This window comes from Coregonus lavaretus (assembly GCF_964263955.1).
Source record: "Coregonus lavaretus genome assembly, chromosome: 8".
Taxonomy (NCBI): Eukaryota; Metazoa; Chordata; class Actinopteri; order Salmoniformes; family Salmonidae; genus Coregonus; species Coregonus lavaretus.
The window spans coordinates 12,987,978-13,011,774 of NC_139995.1; the positions used below are offsets into that span (position 1 = coordinate 12,987,978).

At 42.9% G+C, this 23,797-nt stretch overlaps 1 protein-coding gene and 1 pseudogene across 3 annotated transcripts; one reads left to right on the forward strand and one right to left on the reverse strand.

Annotated features, from left to right (window-relative positions):
* Positions 1–570: 570 nt before the first annotated feature.
* Positions 571–17,583, forward strand: LOC311133432 (MTRF1L release factor glutamine methyltransferase-like; annotated as a pseudogene). The gene is made up of 13 exons: positions 571–582; positions 705–857; positions 7,610–7,702; positions 15,069–15,233; positions 15,890–15,977; positions 16,116–16,209; positions 16,323–16,460; positions 16,641–16,705; positions 16,815–16,864; positions 16,991–17,096; positions 17,220–17,253; positions 17,317–17,381; positions 17,520–17,583. The product of its transcript is annotated as an MTRF1L release factor glutamine methyltransferase-like (transcript).
* An 825-nt stretch (positions 17,584–18,408) lies between these two features.
* LOC311133695 (cytokine-inducible SH2-containing protein-like) lies at positions 18,409–21,497 on the reverse strand. 2 transcript variants are annotated; one of them, XM_084167231.1, is made up of 3 exons: positions 20,921–21,497; positions 19,481–19,641; positions 18,409–19,299 (listed from the first exon to the last, which is right to left on the reverse strand). In XM_084167231.1, exons 1-3 carry the CDS (start codon positions 20,938–20,940, stop codon positions 18,818–18,820), a joined length of 663 nt encoding a protein of 220 aa, XP_084023357.1. In that variant the 5' UTR covers positions 20,941–21,497; the 3' UTR covers positions 18,409–18,817. The 2 variants fall into 2 exon arrangements, with proteins under 2 accessions (XP_084023357.1, XP_084023358.1); XM_084167232.1 differs by having other exon boundaries at positions 19,481–19,655; positions 20,921–21,488.
* Between the last annotated feature and the right edge of the window lie 2,300 nt (positions 21,498–23,797).

Genomic DNA, 23,797 nt, shown 5'->3' on the forward strand with positions numbered 1-23,797 from the left:
CCATATTGATGACAATTGTAACAGGCCCCCCTATTACCTTGTGGCCTTGGCTGTCCCCATTGAGTCTGGTATGGTGCCACCGGTGGCTGATATGGTGGAGTTGGTGCTTGATAGTATGGCTGAGGCACCATTGCGATCGTTGGGAGTGTTGTTGGAGGCGGCTGTTGTGTTTGTATCATTTGTGAGACAGTTTTTTCAATTATTTGAGAAATGTCAGGTTGGTCTTCAGCCACCATCTGTTTCTTTGGCTTATCTCCCTTCTGTGCCTCTTTCAGTTGTAGCTTGAGCAGCTGCACCTGCAGGGATTGGACATGTGTTTCCGCCCCTCCCTTGTCTTTATTGTATTGGGTGATGTGATGATGGACATGGGAGTTAAACTGCGCCCTAGGGAGTGCCATTAATCCCACAGTTCCCCTTAGTTTGGTTCGAACGTCACTTGGGGTCCCGCTCACCACCATCTCTTTCCACATGCTGCACGTGGTGTCGGAGTGATCATATGGTTCGTCATGGACCGTTCTCCAAGTGGTTTTGGCCCTGTCCAGGTAGGCAGCTGGCTGTTCCCCAGGGCCGATGGTAAAAGAGGTCAGTGTTGCATGGTTTCGTTCTGTAGGATATGCCCTCCTCAGAACTTCCCACAACACAGTTCTATAGACTTCCGGTGGCGTCACACCTCCGCTCTTTTCCAGAACTGCCTCTCTTGTCAGTACCGTCATGGTGGTGTGATCTGTGGCCCTGGCCAAGAGTGCCTTCATGTCTGCCAGAGCAAGCCTAAACCCAGATGTAAGGGTTTGAAGTTGCAACAGCCAAGCAGACGCTCCACCATGGAGGCTGGGCATCTGATCCATCAGGGCGGTCAGGTCAGTCATCTTCCAGGGTTGGTATTCTTCATGTTGTTGGTCTGCTGTTGGTCTAAGTGGCATTTGGGAGTTCAATCCCCTTTCCCTGAGTCTGGCAGATTTTCTGATGGGTTCATGCAAGTCAACAACTTCCCCCACCATCACCCCTTTCAAGGCCCAGGTCTTCCCCTTCTCTGCTTCTTCTATTATGGTGGTGTTATGTGACGCCTGTCCCTGACACGCATCCCACTCAGCCTCATAGGTTTTTTCTTCCTTCCTTTGTTCTCCTTCATCATCCTCACTTGGTGGGTCCCCGATTGAGACCCCCCGTGAGCTTCTTAATGAGCCAGACCCTATCGACCCCCAAAGCTCATTGTCCCCTGCACCCCCTTCTGTCATGGATTGGGTACTTCCCCTTTCTCTTACGACAAACCATTCTGAGAGTCTGGGTTTAGGCTGATTGGGTGCAGCTGCTTGTCTTAGGCCAGATGCTCCCCCTTTCCTGTATAGATCTGACGGTTGGTTTTGAGTCATCATTACCAGGGACTCTGGGTTGGAACCCCCTCTTGTGGGACTGGGTCTGGGTTGGGTTCCGCTGGCCGGGTGTGGCTCCTCTCGTCCTTGTGGCTCGCTGTTGGCTCGGACTTCCACACAGTGAAGTACTCCTTGCCCTACGCTTAGTGCCATGTTCCCCTCTAGGTGTCCTCCTTGCACCACGAACACAGGCGCTTGTACCACTGCAGGACTTAGGAATGGGTTATAAGGGTTAGTTGGAGGAGTGTGTGTGTATGCGGGTGGTGTGCTCTTCGCTTCCTGTGGCAGGGTCGGATACAGTGGTGCTGAGGGCGCTGGTATGTCACTCATGGACTGTGTCCCCACTATTGGTGTTGTCTCAGTTGTGGGTTCAATCACCACACCCATCATGTCTGGTTTCTTGTATGGGTGTGCTCGTCGTGTTTCCTCAATTGCCCACGTACCTATCCTTAGCTCAGCCTCTGCTCTCTCTCTGTGTTTAGTCCCTTCCTTCTTGAATAAGTGAGACTTATTCCTTACCAATTCACTTTCTGTTCCTTCCCTCACTGCCTCCCCTAGCTCTTTCTCCATAGAGGTGAGTTGCCCTTTAGACGGGGCACCCCCGCTAAAGTAACCTGCATGTGTCCATTTGAGTTTCACTCCCTCCCACACTTTCTTCACTGTCTTATACTGTTCTTTCCCTCCCGCTCTATCCTGTATTTTTTGATCTAGATATTCATTAAACTTGAGTTTTGGGACGGTAGTGGTTGCCATGGTTATACAGTTTATTAGACTATCTTGGTGCTCTTAGCCCGTCACTGGCCGAATCCAGCAATGTATTCTTGGCGCTGACTGAGATTTATCTCTGATGTCCCACCCTCGTACACAAAGAATTTTTTCAATAATTTATTATTAGGAATTATTTTGCAAAAGGTACTATTGTTTTTCAGTTATTCGAGTTATTATATATCTTCCCAAAAGGTATCAGAATCGCCCTTTTGGAACAATACATTTAACAAACCCAAGCGCTCCTAAAATAATTATCAATCTAATTCTAGGGATTTATTTAGCAAAAGTTATTATTGTTTTTCAGGTATTCGAGTTATTATATATTTTCCCAAAAGGTATCAGAATCGCCCTTTTGGAAGAATATATTAGAAACTCGAGCGCTCCTAAAATAATTACCAATTTAATTTTGGAAATTATTTAGCAAAAGTTATTATTGTTTTTCAGGTATTCGAGTTATTATATATTTTCCCAAAAGGTATCAGAATCGCCCTTTTGGAAGAATATATTAGCAAACTCGAGCGCTCCTAAAATAATTACCAATTTAATTTTGGGAATTATTTAGCAAAAGTTATTATTGTTTTTCAGTTATTCGGGTTATTATATATTTTCCCAAAAGGTATCAGAATCGCCCTTTTGGAACAATATATTAACAAACTCGAGCGCTTCCAAAATAATTACCAATCTAATTTTAGGAACTAAGGAAATACCAACTTCCACAAGAGGGAAAAAGTTCAAGTCAGCTTTTAGCGCAGCGGCTACATAACAAGCAAAATAGGACTCCGTGGTCCTCTTAAAAGTTATCAACTAGTTAGTCTCATGAAACGGCCAATCTTACACAACATTCAGGTTATCATTTCAACAATTACATTTTCATTACATATCAGCATCAACACACGAATTCAGTTTAAGTTCCTCACAGTACATATAGTTGAGTGCCACGTCAACCAAATTGCCCGACTATCTGAACTTGTATTTTTATTTTTATTTTTTTTGATTCTCCTCAAGGAGACTCCCAGTCGTTTAAACCATTCAACTGGCGTCTAGTCGGGAGAACCTTTTCTGGACTTGGATTCTCACGGAATTAACTCAACCCGACTATCTGAATCTTTTTATCAAGTCACCAGATCCTTCTCTTGTGGATCAAATAAAAGAGTCCATCGCTTGTGGACCAAAACCTCTGTAATAGGCTCCTCACTAGAAAGCCACATTTCAACAGGAAAAAAACCACTGTAACTAGACTTCTTCTCTTAGAGTCACATTTCAACAGTAAAAACCTAAGATTTCAGATATCAACAGCAAAAAATAAAAGGGTCCGTCTCTCGTGAACCACAACCTGTAACTAGACTCCTCCCCTAGAGAGTCACATTTCAACAGTAAGAACCTAAAAAATTCAGATATCTTTACATATATGCCTTTTGAGTCATAATAGATATGTTATAAATTTAACAGTAATCCATACTCACGCCCAGTACTACTGATCAAAATTTGGGTTTATCCTACAATACAATATGCAGATTTTGTTTTAACAGGTTCTGCTTACCTTTGTATTGACGGCCGTCTAGATCAGTTTCCTGAGGCGAGCTGGATTCCCGGCTGCTCCTGCGGACAGGTCACCCGTCCTTTCAGATCCGTCTCTTACTTGTCTCCTGTCTCTATCAACTTTTATGGACCGAATTCAGAGTTAGAAAACCATCCTCTGCTACCAAGTTTGTTGATGATCACAAGTTTACTGGAGAACGGAGACCAAGTAGAGACTTTTGGACAAGGTGGATGATTGTATAATATAAGGCAGTTTATTCAGAGGTAAAGATATCTGTAAATAGCGTGCACGGACCCGTTCGTCAACCTCGTAGGGAGATATCTGAGAGCGCGCCCCAAAACATTGTGTGCTGACATTTTATACAATAAAATAAAGTAGGTTGATTCTAGTAGTTCCGATCTTCCGATTGGTCCTGATGAGTTGGTCGAGGTCATCTCCATTGCATTGGCTCTGAGTCGGGTTCTCTGTCTTCAGATGTTCAGCCTGACAGAAGGGGTTTTTTGTGTGTGTGTGCTTAACAATGATGATGTGTGTGTATGTGTGTGTGTGTGTGTATGTGTGTGTGTGTATGTGTGTGTATGTGTGTGTGTGTGTGTGTGTGTATGTGTGTATGTGTGTGTGTGTATGTGTGTATGTTTAACAATGATGATGTGTGTGTGTGTGTGTATGTGTGTGTGTGTGGGGGGGGTGTGTGTATGTCCTCAGAGCAATAACTCGTGAGTTTGGGAGAACTTGAGAGACCTATGGCGTGGGTGTTGTCCATAGCCACCTGCTGATAAGGCCGACAAGATAGAAGTCTTTGTGCATTGTATTAAGTCCAAAGGCCCCAACACAAGATGGGTTATGCACAAGATTTTAGTCAGACCAAGCTATAACATAATATATTTACCACGACAGCTTCCATGTTCCCTCCTGGGCCCATAACCTGTTGGTGCTGTCATCTTCAGGACAGGAATACCGGCTTACTTAACGGAGGAATAAACACACATGTTCATCGTTGGTGTTTTAACCAGAACGCGGGAAAATGCCCTTTCTTTATTTTCGCACATGCGCAGTTGTACATCTCTCATAGGGCATAACTGTACCAGTGTAAGAACACAATTTATAACATATTAGTCTATATGTTAACAAGGGTAATGGTCAAGAGTGAACGTAAACCGGAAAGGTTTGGTACGGAGTACCAACAAAATAAATAGTGGGGGTAGGCCTACGCCATACCGGTAAAACATGAGCCTATCACAATAATTAAAGCTGTAGGCTATTACACTATTTATCATTACCGCATGTCAGTCGCATGAGAAATTAGCGAATATGCTTAAACTTCTGGAATACGCTCCAAAATGTGGTGTGGTTAAATGATAACGCTGACATTTTGCCAAGGCGGAGATGAGTGGCCGAGACAGACAGGTGCGAACAGCAGTGTAGGCTACGCATCAATTCAAGTTAAAATACTTGTGTAGGCCTAATGAATGACAATCACCGATGTCATTCATAACACTTTTTGGTGTTTTATAAGTGATGTCTCTTTGCATTTACCAAATGGCACTGTATGGATGCCGGAATAGTAACTGAAGTCTGGACACTGACTGTAGGCCTCACATGTAGCCTATTATAATATTAACTCCTGCTGAATGAAGTATTCCTCGCTGTAAAATAATAGACCAAATGTTAATTTTGTCTTGGGAACAGGAGTGGAGAAATATTATTTATTTCTTTCAGCATCTTGAGATTGTGCATTTAGGGACCTGTTCTGTAGCATAAAACGTGCAATTTCTTTCAGAGACATAAAAGCTGACAGTATTTCATCTTCAACCACATAGAATATGCATCTAACACGAACTGAAATACTATCAGAAACATGTTGGATCGTTTTCACAGCTTTTCATTTCCTTTAAACCGGTCACTGATGTAATTTGGAAATCTCCCTGGTCCCTAAACGTCCTCACTCCGTGAGAGAAGCAGAAATTAAAGAGAAAACTTTACTGATGTCGACTAGATTGTTGATGATTCTATCGATTTATGACATTCTGGTGAGAAAGGCTTTATTTGGTATTCTAGATAAGCATCAAGTAATGACAGAAGAGAAGCTGCATGCATCTAATTATAGACAAGTTGACTAACAAATAGCCTACCAAATGTCGGAAATAATAAGCAGAAAAATATCTAAATGAGGCTTAAAAACGATTCCCCTACCCCGTCGTTGAGCCGTCCCTGAGTAATGTGTACAGGTTGCCTACATGCTTTTGAAGTAATTGTTTGACAATCAGATGAAAGCATCATCATGACTGGTTCTTCTTCTTCAGTGGGGTTTATCGGCGGTTGGCATCCAACGTTATGGTGCATTGCCGCCACCTACTGAACTGGAGTGCGGGCCAGAGACAGGGAGAAACACAATCCTACCTGCCAGCCCCGTTGCGCTTAAAAAAAATAACATATTTGAGACTATATCTAATGACGTTCTACTCAATATACTCTTTAATCATGACTGGTTGTGTTTATGCCACATTCAAAGGTAGACGCACACATAAGAGGTCCTGTACTGGGAATAAATAAAATATACTTTGACCCCTGGTTATGGTTAGGGTTAGGGTTTAAATGGAATGGAGTCAAACATGTGGTTGCCATGTTTGATACGTTCCATTTATTCCATTCCAGCCTTTATAATGAGCCCATCCTCCTATAGCTCCTCCCACCAGCCTCCTCTGGGTTGGAGATACGTTTATTTCGACATTATTAAGAAAAACTTTTATAAACTATGGCAACACTGCCATGTTGATCTGAGCCTTGCTGTTGGAAAACCACATTAGTGTCCGACTTTCGGCTGTCGCAGATGCACCTCCCCCCACATTCACTCCAACCCTGTTCCCGGAGAGCTACCGTACTGTACATTTTCACTACAACCCTAACTTAGCACACCTGATTCTAATAATTAGCTAGTTGATAAACTGAACCAGGTTAGTTACAACTGGGGTTAGAGCGAAAACCTGCAGAGACCAATACTTTAGCCTTACCACTCAAATGTCCCCATTGAAATGAGCAGGATGAAAGACAGTCAAATGTAGTATATATATTTTTATTTTATTTATTTAACTAGGCAAGTAAGTTGCCCCGTGTAGCTCAGTTGGTAGAGCATGGCACTTGCAACGCCAGGGTTGTGGGTTCGATTCCCATGGGGGGCCAGTATGAACAACAACAAAAAAGTATGCTATCACTAACTGTAAGTCGCTCTGGATAAGAGAATCTGCTAAATGACGTAAATGTAAATGTTATGAACAAATTCTTATTTACAATGAAGGCCTACCAAAAGGCAAAAGGCCTCCTATGGGGGCTGGGATTAAAAATATAGGACAAAACACACCACGAAAAGAGACACCACAACACTACATAAAGAGAGACCTAAGACAACATAGCATGGCAGCAACACATGACAACACAACATGGTAGCAACACCACATGACAACAACATGGTAGCAACACAACATGGCAGCAGCACAAAACATGGTACAAACATTACTGGGCACAGACCACTGCACAAAGGCAAGAAGGTAGAGGCAACAATACATCACGCGAAGCAGCCACAACTGTCAGTAAGAGTGTCCATGATTGAGTCTTTATGATTGAGCAGTATCTGCGCATGTGCACGGGTTTGCTTCATGCTGTTCACTGCGTGGTAACCAGGGCACCAAAACAGTGGAGAAGTTGAGCCTTGCGCTTCAACGCACTTAGTTGTTGAGAAAGTTGACCCACTATGCTTACATTCTGCATCTACGTCATATTGCCGAGACGCCGACTCTACCTTTAAAGTTGTTATCTTGTACAGTCAAAACTTAGTTAGGCCATATTTATCTGGTTCTACACAATTATTATAGGCAATAGCTACATTTTTAACCTTCCTTATGTCAACTGCTGCACATGTTGATCTTGTGTCAAGTGGAATATCATGTGGATAAGATTAAGAATAGGCCTATTGAATGGGGTTTATAACTGTTTTGACCTACTAAAATACCGGTTTATTAGACACAAGGTAAATTAAGATTAGCCCAGAAAGTGTTGCACGTGGATTGCAGGGGAAAGGTGGTTGTTTATAACTAGTGATGGGAAACCGAGGCTTTCTGAAGCCTCCCTTACAAAAAAAGATTGCAGTTTTGAAACTGCAATAAAAGTGCAGTAACTGAAGTCGACTGGTATTTTGGACACAGTAATTTCAGAATAACTGTACTGCAGTTCTACTGCAGTTGAACTGCAGTTATACTGCACTGTAACTGCAGTTACACTCTAAAAGTACTGCAGTAAAAAAAATCAGTGTTATTTTGGACGCAGTATTTGTAGCGTCCTGCAGTTATACTGCACTCTAACTACAGTTGTACTGCAGTTATACTGCACTCTGACTGTAATCTTTTTTCGTAAGGGCTTTGGGGCTTTCCCCAAATTGTGCTGAAAACTGGTTCATTACTCGGAGCTTTTAACACAATATACATTAGTGACATCTGCTGGTCAGCAATAAGAAGCGCAGCGGTTAGTCGTCGGAGCTCCGGTATCAATCGGCCCATCACTATTTATAACCATAACTAGAATGAATGAAGGGAATTGAAAATAATAATATAACCTGTTAATATTCACTGATTGCATTATAAGTGTTTATTTGATGAAGTGTTCAAGTGTCTCACTCAATTAAATTCAAATAGCTTTATTGGCATGAGAAACATATGTTTACATTGCCAAAGCAAGTGAAATACATAATAAACAAAAGTGAAATAAAGTGAAATAAACAATCAAAAATAAATAGTAAACATTACACTCACAAAAGTTTCAAAGGAATGGAGACATTTTAAATGTCATATTATGGATATATACAGTGTTGTAACGATGTGCAAATAGTTAAAAGTACTAAAGAGAAAATAAATAAACATAAATATGGGTTGTTTGTTCTTCACTGGATGCCCTTTTCTTGGCAACAGGTCTCTCTCTCGCTCGCTCTCTCCCTCCCATCTCTCTCTCTCTCTCTCTCTCTCTCTCTCTCTCTCTCTCTCTCTCTCTCTCTCAATTCAATTTCAATTTCAATTTAAGGGCTTTATTGGCATGGGAAACGTGTGTTAACATTGCCAAAGCAAGTGAAGTAGATAGTAAACAAAAGTGAAATAAACAATAAATATTAACAGTAAACATTACACTCAGAAGTTTCAAAAGAATAAAGACATTTCAAATGTCATATTATGTATATATACAGTGTTGTAACAATGTGCAAATAGTTAAAGTACAAATGGGAAATAAATAAACATAAATATGGGTTGTATTTACAATGGTGTTTGTTCATCACTGGTTGCCCTTTTCTTGTGGCAACAGGTCACAAATATTGCAGCTGTGATGGCACACTGTGGTTTTTCACCCAGTAGATAAGGGAGTTTATCAAAATTGGGTTTGTACTCTCTCTCTCTCTCTCTCTCTCTCTCTCTCTCTCTCTCTCTCTCTCTCTCTCTCTCTCTCTCTCTCTCTCTCTCTCTCTCTCTCTCTCTCTCTCTCTCTCTCTCTCTCTCTCTCTCTCTCTCTCTCTCTCTCTCTCTCTCTCCCTCTCGCTCTCTCTCTCTCAATTCAATTCAATTTCAATTCAATTTTCAATTTAAGGGCTTTATTGGCATGGGAAACGTGTGTTAACATTGCCAAAGCAAGTGAAGTAGATAGTAAACAAAAGTGAAATAAACAATAAATATTAACAGTAAACATTACACTCAGAAGTTTCAAAAGAATAAAGACATTTCAAATGTCATATTATGTATATTTACAGTGTTGTAACAATGTGCAAATAGTTAAAGTACAAATGGGAAAATAAATAAACATAAATATGGGTTGTATTTACAATGGTGTTTGTTCTTCACTGGTTGCCCTTTTCTTGTGGCAACAGGTCACAAATCTTGCAGCTGTGATGGCACACTGTGGTTTTTCACCCAGTAGATAAGGGAGTTTATCAAAATTGGGTTTGTTTTTTTCGAATTCTTTGTGGATCGCTGTAATCTGAGGGAAATATGTGTCTCTAATATGGTCATACATTTGGCAGGAGGTTAGGAAGTGCAGCTCAGTTTCCACCTCATTTTGTGGGCAGTGTGCACATAGCCTGTCTTCTCTTGAGAGCCAGGTCTGCCTACGGCGGCCTTTCTCAATAGCAAGGCTATGCTCACTGAGTCTGTACATAGTCAAAGCTTTCCTTAAGTTTGGGTCAGTCACAGTGGTCAGGTATTCTGCCACTGTGTACTCTCTGTTTAGGGCCAAATAGCATTCTAGTTTGCTCTGTTTATTTGTTTGTTCTTTCCAATGTGTCAAGTAATTCTCTTTTTGTTTTCTCATGATTTGGTTGGGTCTAATTGTGTTGTTGTTGTTGTTGTTGTTGTCCTGGGGCTGTGTGGGGTCTGTTTGTGTTTGTGAACAGAGCCCCAGGACAAGCTTACTTAGGGGACTCTTCTCCAAGTTCATCTCTCTGTAGGTGATGGCTTTGTTATGGAAGGTTTGGGAATCGCTTCCTTTTAAGTGGTTATAGAATTTAACGGCTCTTTTCTGGATTTTGATAATTAGCGGGTATTGGCCTAATTCTGCTCTGCATGCATTATTTGGTGTTTTACGTTGTACACGGAGGATGTTTTTGCAGAATTCTGCATGCAGAGTCTCAATTTGGTGTTTGTCCCATTTTGTGAATTCTTGGTTGGTGAGCGGACCCCAGACCTCAGAACCATAAAGGGCAATGGGTTCTATAACTGATTCAAGTATTTTTAGCCAGATCCTAATTGGTATGTCAAATGTTATGTTCCTTTTGATGGCATAGAAGGCCCTTCTTGCCTTGTCTCTCAGATCGTTCACAGCTTTGTGGAAGTTACCTGTGGCGCTGATGTTTAGGCCGAGGTATGTATAGTTTTTTGTGTGCTCTAGGGCAACGGTGTCTAGATGGAATTTGTATTTGTGGTCCTGGCAACTGGACCTTTTTTGGAACACCATTATTTTTGTCTTACTGAGATTTACTGTCAGGGCCCAGGTCTGACAGAATCTGTGCAGAAGATCTAGGTGCTGCTGTAGGCCCTCCTTGGTTGGTGACAGAAGCACCAGATCATCAGCAAACAGAAGACATTTGACTTCAGATTCTAGTAGGGTGAGGCCGGGTGCTGCAGACTGTTCTAGTGCCCTCGCCAATTCATTGATATATATGTTGAAGAGGGTGGGGCTTAAACTGCATCCCTGTCTCACCCCACGGCCCTGTGGAAAGAAATGTGTGTGTTTTTTGCCAATTTTAACCGCACACTTGTTGTTTGTGTACATGGATTTTATAATGTCGTATGTTTTTCCCCCAACCCCACTTTCCATCAATTTGTATAGCAGACCCTCATGCCAAATTGAGTCAAAAGCTTTTTTGAAATCAACAAAGCATGAGAAGACTTTGCCTTTGTTTTGGTTTGTTTGTTTGTCAATTAGGGTGTGCAGGGTGAATACGTGGTCTGTCGTACGGTAATTTGGTAAAAAGCCAATTTGACATTTGCTCAGTACATTGTTTTCACTGAGGAAATGAACTAGTCTGCTGTTAATGATAATGCAGAGGATTTTCCCAAGGTTGCTGTTGACGCATATCCCACGGTAGTTATTGGGGTCAAATTTGTCTCCACTTTTGTGGATTGGGGTGATCAGTCCTTGGTTCCAAATATTGGGGAAGATGCCAGAGCTAAGGATGATGTTAAAGAGTTTAAGTATAGCTAATTCTCTCTCAAGTATAGCTCTCTCTCTCTCTCTCTCTCTCTCTCTCTCATCAGGGGCTGTGCACATCTCCTGGTGTGGCTGAATACGTCCCAGCCTAACTTTTCAGCCAGTACGACGTTGCGCATTTGCTTGGTGCTAAAACAGTGAGTTAATTTTTTGAACCCAAGAATGTGACCTTGCAAATAATTTGCATGTTTACTCTTCTCAGTCTATCTTTTTCCTATCCCATTCATAGACGCTAACTACTTTTAGCGTCTATTCCTTAAGGTACACTACATGACCAAAAGCATGTGGACACCTGCTCCTTGAACATCTCATTCCGAAATCATGGGCATTAATATGGAGTTGGTCTCCCCTTTGCTGCTATAACAGCCTCCACTATTCTGCGAAGTCTAGATGTTAGAACATTGCTGTGGGGACTTGCTTCCATTCAGCCACAAGAGCATTAGTGAGGTCGCCCAACTCGTAGTCGGCGTTCCAATTCACCCCAAAGGTGTTCGATGGAGTTGATGTCATGGCTCAGAAGTTAGTCGTGGGCGCTAACCATCACAGGTTCGCACTGTACATAATGCTCCTTTTTTTGTTGCTGTGAATCGCTCTTTTGTCATTGCTCCCCAATAGGTGGCTTCAAAAAATATATATTTGGCCTCACAAGTTTTCTAAACAAATTATTTGTATTTATTTATTTTATAATTTTCGTTGTTGGACAGGAAATCACTTCAAAGTATTTTAATTTAGGAAATATGTTCAAAAGTGTTACCACGCATAAATTGAGAGACAGGCTATAGACCCTTTTCCAGTACACTACACTGAAGTCACGCACAGATGCACACGACGCTTGGCGGCAGTAAAGCCATCGCCATCTGTTCCCATTAAACATAGCCTAGATGTACGTTTTTATTACTTCTAAACAAAATAACTTTTTTGGGTTCTCATATGCTTACAATGATGGTTTGATTCTTGCATGAACAGTCGCTAAGATTATATTTGTTTGTGATCTTTGCAAAATAACTATTTTAGATGCAGCAGTTGTTAGCTAGAATGCTAATGCTCGTTGATATAGGCTGTAGTAAAAACTAGCTAAAAGAGGCATTTTACTGGTCGACGTTGAAGTGTTTTAAAAAAAGTATAATGCAGTTGATTTGCGATGATGACACACACATATTAAGCAGGACATTCATACAAGCCTTAAAATCAAATTATAATCCAAAAGTAGTGTCAAATGCACTCACAAGGAACATGTTAATAGAGGCCTTTTTGATGGCATTCTATAAGAACTCCCCCTTGTTCTGCCACCAACTTGCGCACATTGCCCTCATGCGGCAAAGTTTGTAAACATGTTTGATCGTATCCCAATGTAATCAAGGTTTGAAATTATTCTGTTTTTTGTTTCAAATACTATATCTGTTTGGGATTCTTGCGGTCAATTTGCAGTGTACAAATGATTTATAACTATGTTCCAACCATCAGCTCAAGGAAAAATTGGCCCACATTATGTAGGATGCTTAATAAGACAGGTGCTTATACTATACCAAATAAAACAAATTGTTTGAACAACAATGTGCAGAAAATGTGGTGTCACATAAAATATTTTCTAAATATATGCCTTCTCTGGGATTCAACCCCATATCCTGTCATATGTAAGTGTTTTATGGTCCTCGACTCTACCTGCTGAAGTACCATTCAGGTGATGCTAAAATAAAATAAAATCCTAACTACACTGCTCAAAAAAATAAAGGGAACACTAAAATAACACATCCTAGATCTGAATTAATGAAATAATCTTATTAAATACTTTTTTCTTTACATAGTTGAATGTGCTGACAACAAAATCACACAAAAATTATCAATGGAAATCAAATGTATCAACCCATGAAGGTCTGGATTTGGAGTCACCCTCAAAATGAAAGTGGAAAACCACACAACAGGCTGATCCAACTTTGATGTCATGTCCTTAAAACAAGTCAAAATGAGGCTCAGTAGTGTGTGTGGCCTCCATGTGCCTGTATGACCTCCCTACAACGCCTGGGCATGCTCCTGATGAGGTGGCGGATGGTCTCCTGAGGGATCTCCTCCCAGACCTTGACTAAAGCATCTGCCAACTCCTGGACAGTCTGTGGTGCAATGTGGCGTTGGTGGATGGAGCGAGACATGATGTCCCAGATGTGCTCAATTGGATTCAGGTCTGGGGAACGGGCGGGCCAGTCCATAGCATCAATGCCTTCCTCTTGCAGGAACTGCTGACACACTCCAGCCACATGAGGTCTAGCATTGTCTTGCATTAGGAGGAACCCAGGGCCAACTGCACCAGCATATGGTCTCACAAGAGGTCTGAGGATCTCATCTCGGTACCTAATGGCAGTCAGGCTACCTCTGGCGAGCACATGGAGGGCTGTGCGGCCCCCCAAAGAAATGCCACCCCACACCATGACTGACCCACCGCCAAACCGGTCATGCTGGAGGATGTTGCAGGCAGCAGAACGTTCTCCACAGCGTCTCCAGACTCTGTCACGTCTGTCACATGTGCTCAGTGTGAACCTGCTTTCATCTGTGAAGAGCACAGGGCGCCAGTGGCGAATTTGCCAATCTTGGTGTTCTCTGGCAAATGCCAAATGTCCTGCACGGTGTTGGGCTGTAAGCACAACCCCCACCTGTGGACGTCGGGCCCTCATACCACCCTCATGGAGTCTGTTTCTGACCGTTTGAGCAGACACATGCACATTTGTGGCCTGCTGGAGGTCATTTTGCAGGGCTCTGGCAGTGCTCCTCCTGCTCCTCCTTGCACAAAGGCGGAGGTAGCAGTCCTGCTGCTGGGTTGTTGCCCTCCTACGGCCTCCTCCACGTCTCCTGATGTACTGGCCTGTCTCCTGGTAGCGCCTCCATGCTCTGGACACTACGCTGACAGACACAGCAAACCTTCTTGCCACAGCTCGCATTGATGTGCCATCCTGGATGAGCTGCACTACCTGAGCCACTTGTGTGGGTTGTAGACTCCGTCTCATGCTACCACTAGAGTGAAAGCACCGCCAGCATTCAAAAGTGACCAAAACATCAGCCAGGAAGCAAAGGAACTGAGAAGTGGTCTGTGGTCACCACTTGCAAAACCAGTCCTTTATTGGGGGTGTCTTGCTAATTGCCTATAATTTCCACCTGTTGTCTATTCCATTTGCACAACAGCATGTGAAATGTATTGTCAATCAGTGTTGCTTCCTAAGTGGACAGTTTGATTTCACAGAAGTGTGATTGACTTGGAGTTACATTGTGTTGTTTAAGTGTTCCCTTTATTTTTTTGAGCAGTGTACATTGTAGGAGTCCAGAAGAGGTAGGCGTTTGAAAATAACTTGAAAGAACCACGGCGAAATCAGTGGGATCTCGCACTCGCAACGTGATCAAACAAAGCTTTGGATGTCATTGATTACGTGATAATGTTACTTTGAAACAAGTATCGGTAAATTGTGTCGGATCAGTAGTGCTTTGAAAACTGTATCGGAGCTCCGGTATCAATCGGCCCATCACTATTTATAACCATAACTAGAATGAATTAAGGGTATTGAAGAATAATAATGTAACCTGTTAATATTCACTGATTGCATTATAAGTGTTACTTTTATGAAGTGTTCCAAGTGTCTCTCTCTCGCTCTCTCTCCCCGTCTCATCAGGGGCTGTGCACATCTCCTGGTGTGGCTGAATGCGTGCCAGCCTTGCCTACAGCCAGCAGACTCGCTGTGCAGCAAGCTGTCACGTTATGGACAAGCCATTTCCAGCAGAGAGGTGTCTCTTCAGCCAGTACATCATTGTACATTTGCTTGGCGCTAAAACAGTGAGTTTGTTTTTTTGAACCAATGAATGTGACCTTGCAAATCATTTGCATTTTCACTCTTCTCAGTCTGTGTCCTAGACATTCATAGACCCTAACTACGGTTTTGGAAACATATGAAACGTATTTTTCATATCAGCAATAAATAATTTTCAAAAAACAAAAGGTTAAATTACTACACACCTTTATAGGGTTAGTGTTCCCACACGGCCATATCTCCATGTTACAGCGCTTGTTTACAGAAGACAGACTGAAGACAGAGGCGACCACCTAATTAGCTATCTAGTGTGCTCGAACACCTGTGTGTAAGCGTAACTGGGGAGGAAGTGTAGCGGCAGTGTAGTTCGTCGGCTGGAGGCACACAGCCATATGGATCTGTGCAAATCTGCTACAGGAAGTGTATATTTTTTATTTGAAATATTATTTCTCGCTGATATGAAAGATAAGTTCCATATGTTTCGAAAACCGTATCGTAAGTGATGATTATTGACGTTTCTGTGTTGTAGTACACATGGTCCCACCGGTAAGCAGTGCTTATAGCTGAGAACCCTTGGGATAAGGCAGAATGCCTTGTTAATGCATTGGCTTCTCCAGAGAAATCTGTGTCCCAAAGAGGGAATTGTTGCCTTCCATCTCACTCTCAACCTCTCTCCTCCCAATTAGAGAGCCTTGGACAGGACAGGCTGGCTGAATTCCTGACACATGTACAGACAGAGCAGACATGGAAGCTCTGTACCAGACGTCTTACCAGGTACATATGTTAGGCTTAACATGTTACTGTCAGTAAAGGTGCACTTGACCTATTTTTCTGTCTCTGTGGAAGGCTACGAATTCCATTGCATAATGTAGCCTACATTTCGTGAACATGTGAAATTTGCTGTGTGTTCAGAATGCCAGTGCAGTATGTTATTGAAGAGTGGGATATCAGAGATCTGACATTGAAGATGAGACCTCCTGTGTTTATCCCCCGGCCTGAAACTGATGTGCGGGAGAGTACACAAACACACACACACATTCTTTCATTCTGTGACATCAGAATTCGCAGTTCAGAGACATGACATTGTATCAAGCTATGGTTGCACGTCTGTCTGTGCAGGAGCTGGTGGGCTTAGTGCTTACAGATCTCCAGGTGAAGCAGGGGACTGGAGTAAGTGAGGATACCCATTTTAGATGCCTGGAAGTGGGCTGTGGCTCTGGTGCCATCTCCCTCAGTTTGCTGAACAGCCTTCCACAGGTGAGCTCTATTTTGCTCTTTTACTTTCCTATTATGTTCCGAGATCTCTGAGCCCCTTCACTCAAACAACACCCAAATCTTAGTTTTTTTTTTCTCTCTCTCTCTCTCTCTCTCTCTCTCTCTCTCTCTCTCTCTCTCTCTCTCTCTCTCTCTCTCTCTCTCTCTCTCTCTCTCTCTCAGCTCAGAGCAATTGCTTTGGATAAAAACAAGGATGCTGTGAATCTGACAAGAGAAAACGCACATAGGTAATCATGAAAACACAGGATAGAAATAGTTTGATACTTTGATTAGCTACATTGATTTTGATTTTATGTTGTGTGAATATGTGCTATCATAATTGGCTGTATGTTATAGTTTGGGGCTCCAGGACCGACTTGAGGTTCACCATATGGATTAGATAAGAGGTAGGATTATTGGGAACAATGGGGGAGGGATATTATGAAATCAGTGAAGAAAGATAAACCATACAGATAATAATGGAACATTCATTTTGGCCAATTTCAAGGTTGTGATTTGACGTTATGTTCTAGATGCAGACACGATTGTGAGAATGTGCAGTCCACTCTCAGCGTTGGTCAGAAACCTTCAGTACCTATTCTCAGAGGATATGACATCACTTGAACCTGAAGTCTTCAGGTGAGATGAACAGTCAGTCACACACAAACACACGCATGCACCCACACTTTGTTGCTATATTTTCTTGAGTCTCACAGTTCAAACAGGTATATGAACTAAAGTGCTCACTGTTGTCCTCCTCAGGTTTGAGGACCTGCTCTGGATGGGGAGGATGATGGCATTTCGGTTGAATGCATTCAGTTGTGCAACTGACTAGGTAACCCTTTTCCCTTTCATCCAGCGGTGGGTAGAGGGAAGTGTACAAGGGTTACACTATGTGCACAAGCATCATGACATCACCGGCAGGTCAGGAGTAAATCTAAGACTGCTAAATCTTTGTTAGATAACTCCATTTACAAAATCTTGATCAAGGAATGTATTCACATTAAATAATAATAATAATAATATTAAATCCCCGATTCATATTCTCTCTGTTCCTTATAGGCCTCGTTTCTGCATTCTTCAAAAAAGGGAGTGTGGCAAAGATAAAAACCAGGACCAGCGTTAAGAGACTGTATGAGATATGGATCCTGTTTCACTGGTCTCAGGCCAGGCTACTACACCCCCCCCCCCCCCCCCCCCCGCCACTTACACACACGCTTATCTCCACAAAAGTTAAAATTCACAAACCCTCCCAAATATATATCATAGATACATACATTTATACCTGGGACACTAATGTGGGTGCTAATGTGTGTTTGCATGGCAATAAGGGATAGCGAGTGAGTGTGATAGTCACAGAGCGAGCAGTAGGCTGAAGGTAATTACTGAGAGGCTTTTCTGAGAACCCTCCCTCTCAGAATTTCACCCTCCCAGGAAGCATGCAATAGTTCTAGGAATTAAGTGATTTCCATTCCCCTCCCTCGCTGACTTGCCCACTGACTCAGATTCAATCTTACACGTTCAAACCAGCCAGCCTCTTCTGGCTGGTAGATCTGCTGTGTACACACCAGTGGAGGCTGGTGGAAGGAGCTATAGGAGGACGGGCTCATTGTAATGGCTGGAATGGAATAAATGGAACGGTGTCAAACACATAAAACATTTGGAAACCACATGTTTGACTCCGTTCTATTAATTCCATTCCAGCCATTACAATGAAACCGTCCTCCCACCAGCCTCCTCTGGTACACACTTAGACCAGGGGGGTGGGGGGGGGGGGGTTAGTCGCTTTCTGTTACAAAGGTAACTTTAGACGTTGATGTTGCGTAACAACCGAGATTGGACCCTGCCTACATAACCCAGTTTTTTGTCTGTGGATGTAGGCCTATAAAGCTCTTTGTGGCCATTGACCCACCAAAAGAGAACATGACATTGAAGACAGAAGCAGTATGACTCATGTTGAATATTCTTTTTTATAGAAAAAGGGATATGTACAGAGTTGGGGGGTAAAAAATGACAAATGGTGACTGAAACAGCAATAAAACATTGAAAATACATCTCACTGGAAAACAATTCACTGCCCACGGCACATGAGGGTGGGGAGCATATCCCTCATAACATGGGGATACACTATAGTTAGCACCATGTTTTGTTTTCCAGTGAATCTCCTGCGGCAGAGTACGCAGAACTCCACTTCCCCCTCAAGACCAACCATATGTCCGGTGTGGCTTTATTACTGACCAGTGCAGTGATGTGGTTTCCAGCTGCCAGGAACCTATTTCTGACAGCGCTCCTCAAGATTTAGTTGAACGGTTTCGTTTAATTCAGCTCTGCCCTCCATAGGCGTGTAGATCACAGGACCCTCATACCTGGAAGGGGTAGTCCTGCAGGAAGCGCACCAGTGGGCGTGGCAGGGGCAGCTGGTCGGGACAGTCTGTGCTGCAGTTGATGGTGAGGCGTGCAAGGTGCTGTAGGGAGGGGAAGGCCTGGGGCTTGTGCAGGGCCCGCTTGAGCTTCAGCAGTACTGTGCTCTCCTGAACTGTCCTCTGGGCAGGCTTGCCACCATGAGTCTCCTCCACCTTCCTCCCTGGTCCCACATAGTACTGCACCATGCTAGGCACGTCAGGGAAGGACAGAAGGCTGGGTCGGGCTGGCGAGCTGGAGTCTAGCAGAAACCGGGCTCCACTGTACTGTATGCGTATACTGGTGGGGCCACGGGCAGTCCTAACAGACAGGGTCAGCATGTACAGGGGATGGCTGCTGTCTCGAATCAGAAAGGCCCCTTCTGACGCTGCCTGCAGAGCTGCATGGGCCTGACCTGCTGTGATGGCTCCCCAGTACCAGCCTGCAGAGAGAGAGGTCAAAGGTTATTCACTTATTCAATGGTTTAGCTTTGATTGATAAGCCTGTAGTAAACAGTCAGCTGGATGAATTGAAACGCAATTATGAAAAATATTCAAACAATGATGGGGTTTCAGGGAGCCTGTTGGACTGAGTTCACATTTCGAATATTGCATTTGCATTACCTGAGGTATCAAGGTAGAAGACGTTTTTTGCGATGGTGCGCAGGTCTTTTGTGGGGTCCCACTGCGGAGAGGTGCTGTGAATGCAGTGAGGGGAGGAGACGCTCACTGTCCGCATTCCTAGGTGGCCCTCTGTGGGTGTACCAGACAGCAGTGGTCTAGGGCTGTATACAAGAGACTACAATAATAAGCACAGGACAAGTGTAGGAAACAGTAGGGGGACACTGGTATCTCTAACATGTTTAACCTATCATTACATTACCCACTACCCTGTTATAGGATAGTCCTAACACTAGGATAGTCCTAACACTAGGATAGTCCTAACACTAGGATAGTCCTAACACTAGGATAGACCTAACACTAAATGTTTTGTTTGTTTTTTAATAGGTTTTGCACGCACAAAGCTCATCATTTGGGAGTTGTGGCTTTAGAAGACCTCAAATCTCAACATTAAATCTCGGACAGCTGCCTGCCTCCCTCCCTTGAACATTGACCAGACAAAGAGCCCACACATCAAGCACAGTGTCACAGACTGTGGGTGTGAATTGATTGAGATGCTCCATAACAGGTGTTAGACTGTTAAAATGTGTAGTATTCTAATATGAATTCACATATGTACATTTTCAAGCCTACATAAAACAACTTCCAATGACAATACCACAAATAGCCATTCACACTTTCTATATGGGGCGTTCTTGAAATGTGGTGGCCTTTGCAACCATAATATATAATATATGCCATTTAGCAGACGCTTTTATCCAAAGCGACTTACAGTCGTGTGCATACATATGGATGGCACAGGGAATCAAACCCACAACCCTGGCATTGCTAACGCCATTCTCTGCCAACTGAGCCACACAGGAAAAACACTTAAAAAACACACTTCAAAATTACAAGCGTCTGCTAAATGACTAAAATGTAAAAAGCGTTTCCACCGACATTTCTCGCATAATTAATTTTACAAACACAAAAGATCCCACCTTGTCTAGCGTATTTTGTTTTGTCTACATTCGGAAAGTTTACCGACACATTTTCTGTTTCCATCAGGCCTGTCGTGACATTTGTTCTCCAACATGTAGCCTACTTTAGGCGCATAAAAAGGTTTGATGGAAACCTGGTTAGTGTTACCATCATTGGTGTTACTACTCCTACTGGTAAAACAATACATCAATTCATTAAGCTACCATATTCGTTTATTGAGAATGGGAAAATGTACCCTACCCGAATATTTATTTCCTTCCAAAATGCCACCATAATTCAAGAACGACCACGGATCTTATTCGACTATATTCGGTATGTTATCCGAGATATATAGCCATAAATTAATTTAGATCATATTATGTCGAAGATAAAAACTTTTGACTTTGTCTTTTGGTTTTGAATATCAATATCTAAGCATGATGCAATTTTCCTTCAAACAGGGACAAAATAATGTGAACTTACCCTTGAACACAAAGAATCATGATGGTCAGTCTTCAATATCCCGTACTAGTCTAATTCCACAGCGGTTTAACGAAAATATAGCCGGTCAAACAAAGGAATGTGTTATTTTGTTCTGAATGTCCCACGCATCTGTTCAGTGAATAGAGAAGACGCGTCCGAATATCCCATATGTTAATAGACGGTAATTAACTAATTCAAAAGCACTATAATAAATGTATAATTTAGACAAAGAGAATACAGAGCAGCAGTGCGATGACTATTGTCACTAGAATGGGTTCTAAGCGTGTGAAGGAAAGAGTGTGGGTTTGGCTTTTAAAATTCGCCAATTCCAAGAACTGTTCAGCACACCAGCGCCTCTGACGTCATGCGGAGCTGCCACCGATCCTGTTATAGTTTGTGAACTCCAGTCCAAACCTTTACTGTTCAATTTTTTTGGGGGGAAATATGTTACTGTGAATGCCAGTGTAAAAAACAAACAAATTGATAATTCCTGGAGACGAGTCTAAGTTCATCATAGTCATTTTATAGCCTTGCGGTATTGCTGCGCTTGCTGCTCTGCTCTCCCAGGAATCGGACTGCACCTTCCCCCTACTTTCCAAGAATCATGGTGCGCTTATCTCCGCCCACTAGGCCTGCTGCAGCCTGCCCTCTACTCATTCTGAGAATTGAGTAATGGGTATGCGGAACTATTGGGCTATTTCCAATAATATACACTGAACAAAAATATAAACGCAACATGCAACAATTTCAAAGATTTTACTGAGTTACAGTTCATATAAGGAAATCAGTCAATTGAAATAAATTCATTAGGCCCTAATCTATGAATTTCACATGACTGGGAATACAAATATGCATCTGTTAGTCACAGATACCTTAAGAAAAAGGTAGGGCCGTGGATAAATAAAAACCAGTCAGTATCTTGTGTGACCACCATTTGCCGCATGCAGCACGACACATCTCCTTCGCATAGAGTTGATCAGGCTGTTGATTGTGGCCTGTGGAATGTTGTCCCACTCCTCTTCGATGGCTGTGCTGGATATTGTCGGGAACTGGAGCATGCTGTCGTACATGTCGATCCAGAGCATCACAAACATGCTCACATGTCTGGTGAGTGTGCAGGCCATGGAATAACTGGGATATTTTCAGCCTCCAGGAATTATGTACAGATCCTTGCGACATGGGGCTGTGCATTATTTTTCAGAAACATGAGGTGATGGCGGAGGATTAATGACATGACAATGGGCCTCAGGATTTCGTCACTGTATCTCTGTGCATTCAAATTGCTATCAATAAAATGCAATTGTGTTCGTTGCCTGTAGTTTATGCCTGCCAATACCATAATCCCACTAGCACCATGGGGCACTCTGTTCACAACGTTGACTTTAGCAAACCGCTCGCCCACACAACGTCTGCCATCTGCCAGGCACAGTTGAAATCGGGATTCATCCGTGAAGATCACACTTATCCAGCATGCCAGTGGCCATCAAAGGGGAGCATTTGCCCTCTGAAGTCGGTTACGATGCCGAACTGCAGTCAGATCAAGACCCTGGTGAGGACAAGATGAGCTTCCCTGAGACGATTTCTGACAGTTTGTGCAGAAATTCTTTGGTTGCGCAAACCCACAGTTTCATCAGCTGTCCAGGTGGCTGGTCTCAGAAGAAGCCGGATGTGGAGGTCCTGGGCTGGCGTGGTTACACGTGATCTGCGGTTGTGAGGCCAAATTCTCTAAAAACGACATTGGAGGCGGCTTGTGGTAGAGAAATGAACATTCATTTCTCTGGCAACAGCTCTGGTGGACATTCGTGCAGTCAGCATGCCAATTGCACGCTCCCTCAAAACTTAAGACATTCTGTGGCATTGTGTTGTGTGACAAAACAGCACATTTTAGAGTGGCCTTTTATTGTCCCCAGCACAAGGTGCACCTGTGTTTTTATTTGTATTATTTAACCTTTATTTAACTAGGCAAGTCAGTTAAGAACAAATTCTTATTTACAATGACGGCCTACACCGGCCAATCCCGGGCGCCGCCCTATGGGACTCCCAATCACGGCCGGTTGTGTTACAGCCTGGAATTGAACCAGGGGGTCTGTAGTGACGCCTCAAGCACTGAGATGCAGTGCCTTAGACCGCTGCGCCACTCGGGAGCCCAATGTAATGACCACACCTATCAGGTGGCTGGATTATCTTGGCAAAGGAGAAATTCTCGCTAACACGGATGTAAACAAATTCGTGGCCAACATTTTAGAGAAATAAGCATTTTGTGCGTAAGGAACATTTCTGCGATCTTTTATTTCAGCTCATGAAACATGGGACCAACACTTTACATGTTGCGTTTATATTTTTGTTCAGTGTAGATCAGGGATGGGCAACATTGATGGAGGTGGGGGCCACAAGAAATATTAACTCATCATGAGGGCTTGCGAGTCTGCATACCCACAGCCGGCCCTGATGCAAAACCAAACTTCGAAATTGCCCCTTGTGTATTCTACTATTCTAACTCTCAACAGTAAGTTGAGACCTCTACTGAGTTCCAAAAAGTTGCCCATCTCTGATATAGATAATCTGCTGGAAATACAAGAACAAAAACCAAAAACAAATGTGATGTTCGGTTTGTTATTTGTTCGGTAGAGTAAGCTTTGAAACAAACTGTTGAAACGGTCATTGAGTTCTTCTTCCAGCCTGGTCTTACTTAAGGCTTAGTAATTGAATCAGGTGTGTTAGTACTGAGCTGGAACTGTGTCCCCAGGACCAGCGAAGAGCAAGGATGTAACGTTAATAACCAACACTGATGTAAGTGTCATGTGTAATAGGTCAATATGTCATCATGTGATATATGGATGTTTGGGGTGCCTTTACTTAACTTTACCTAGTGTAAAT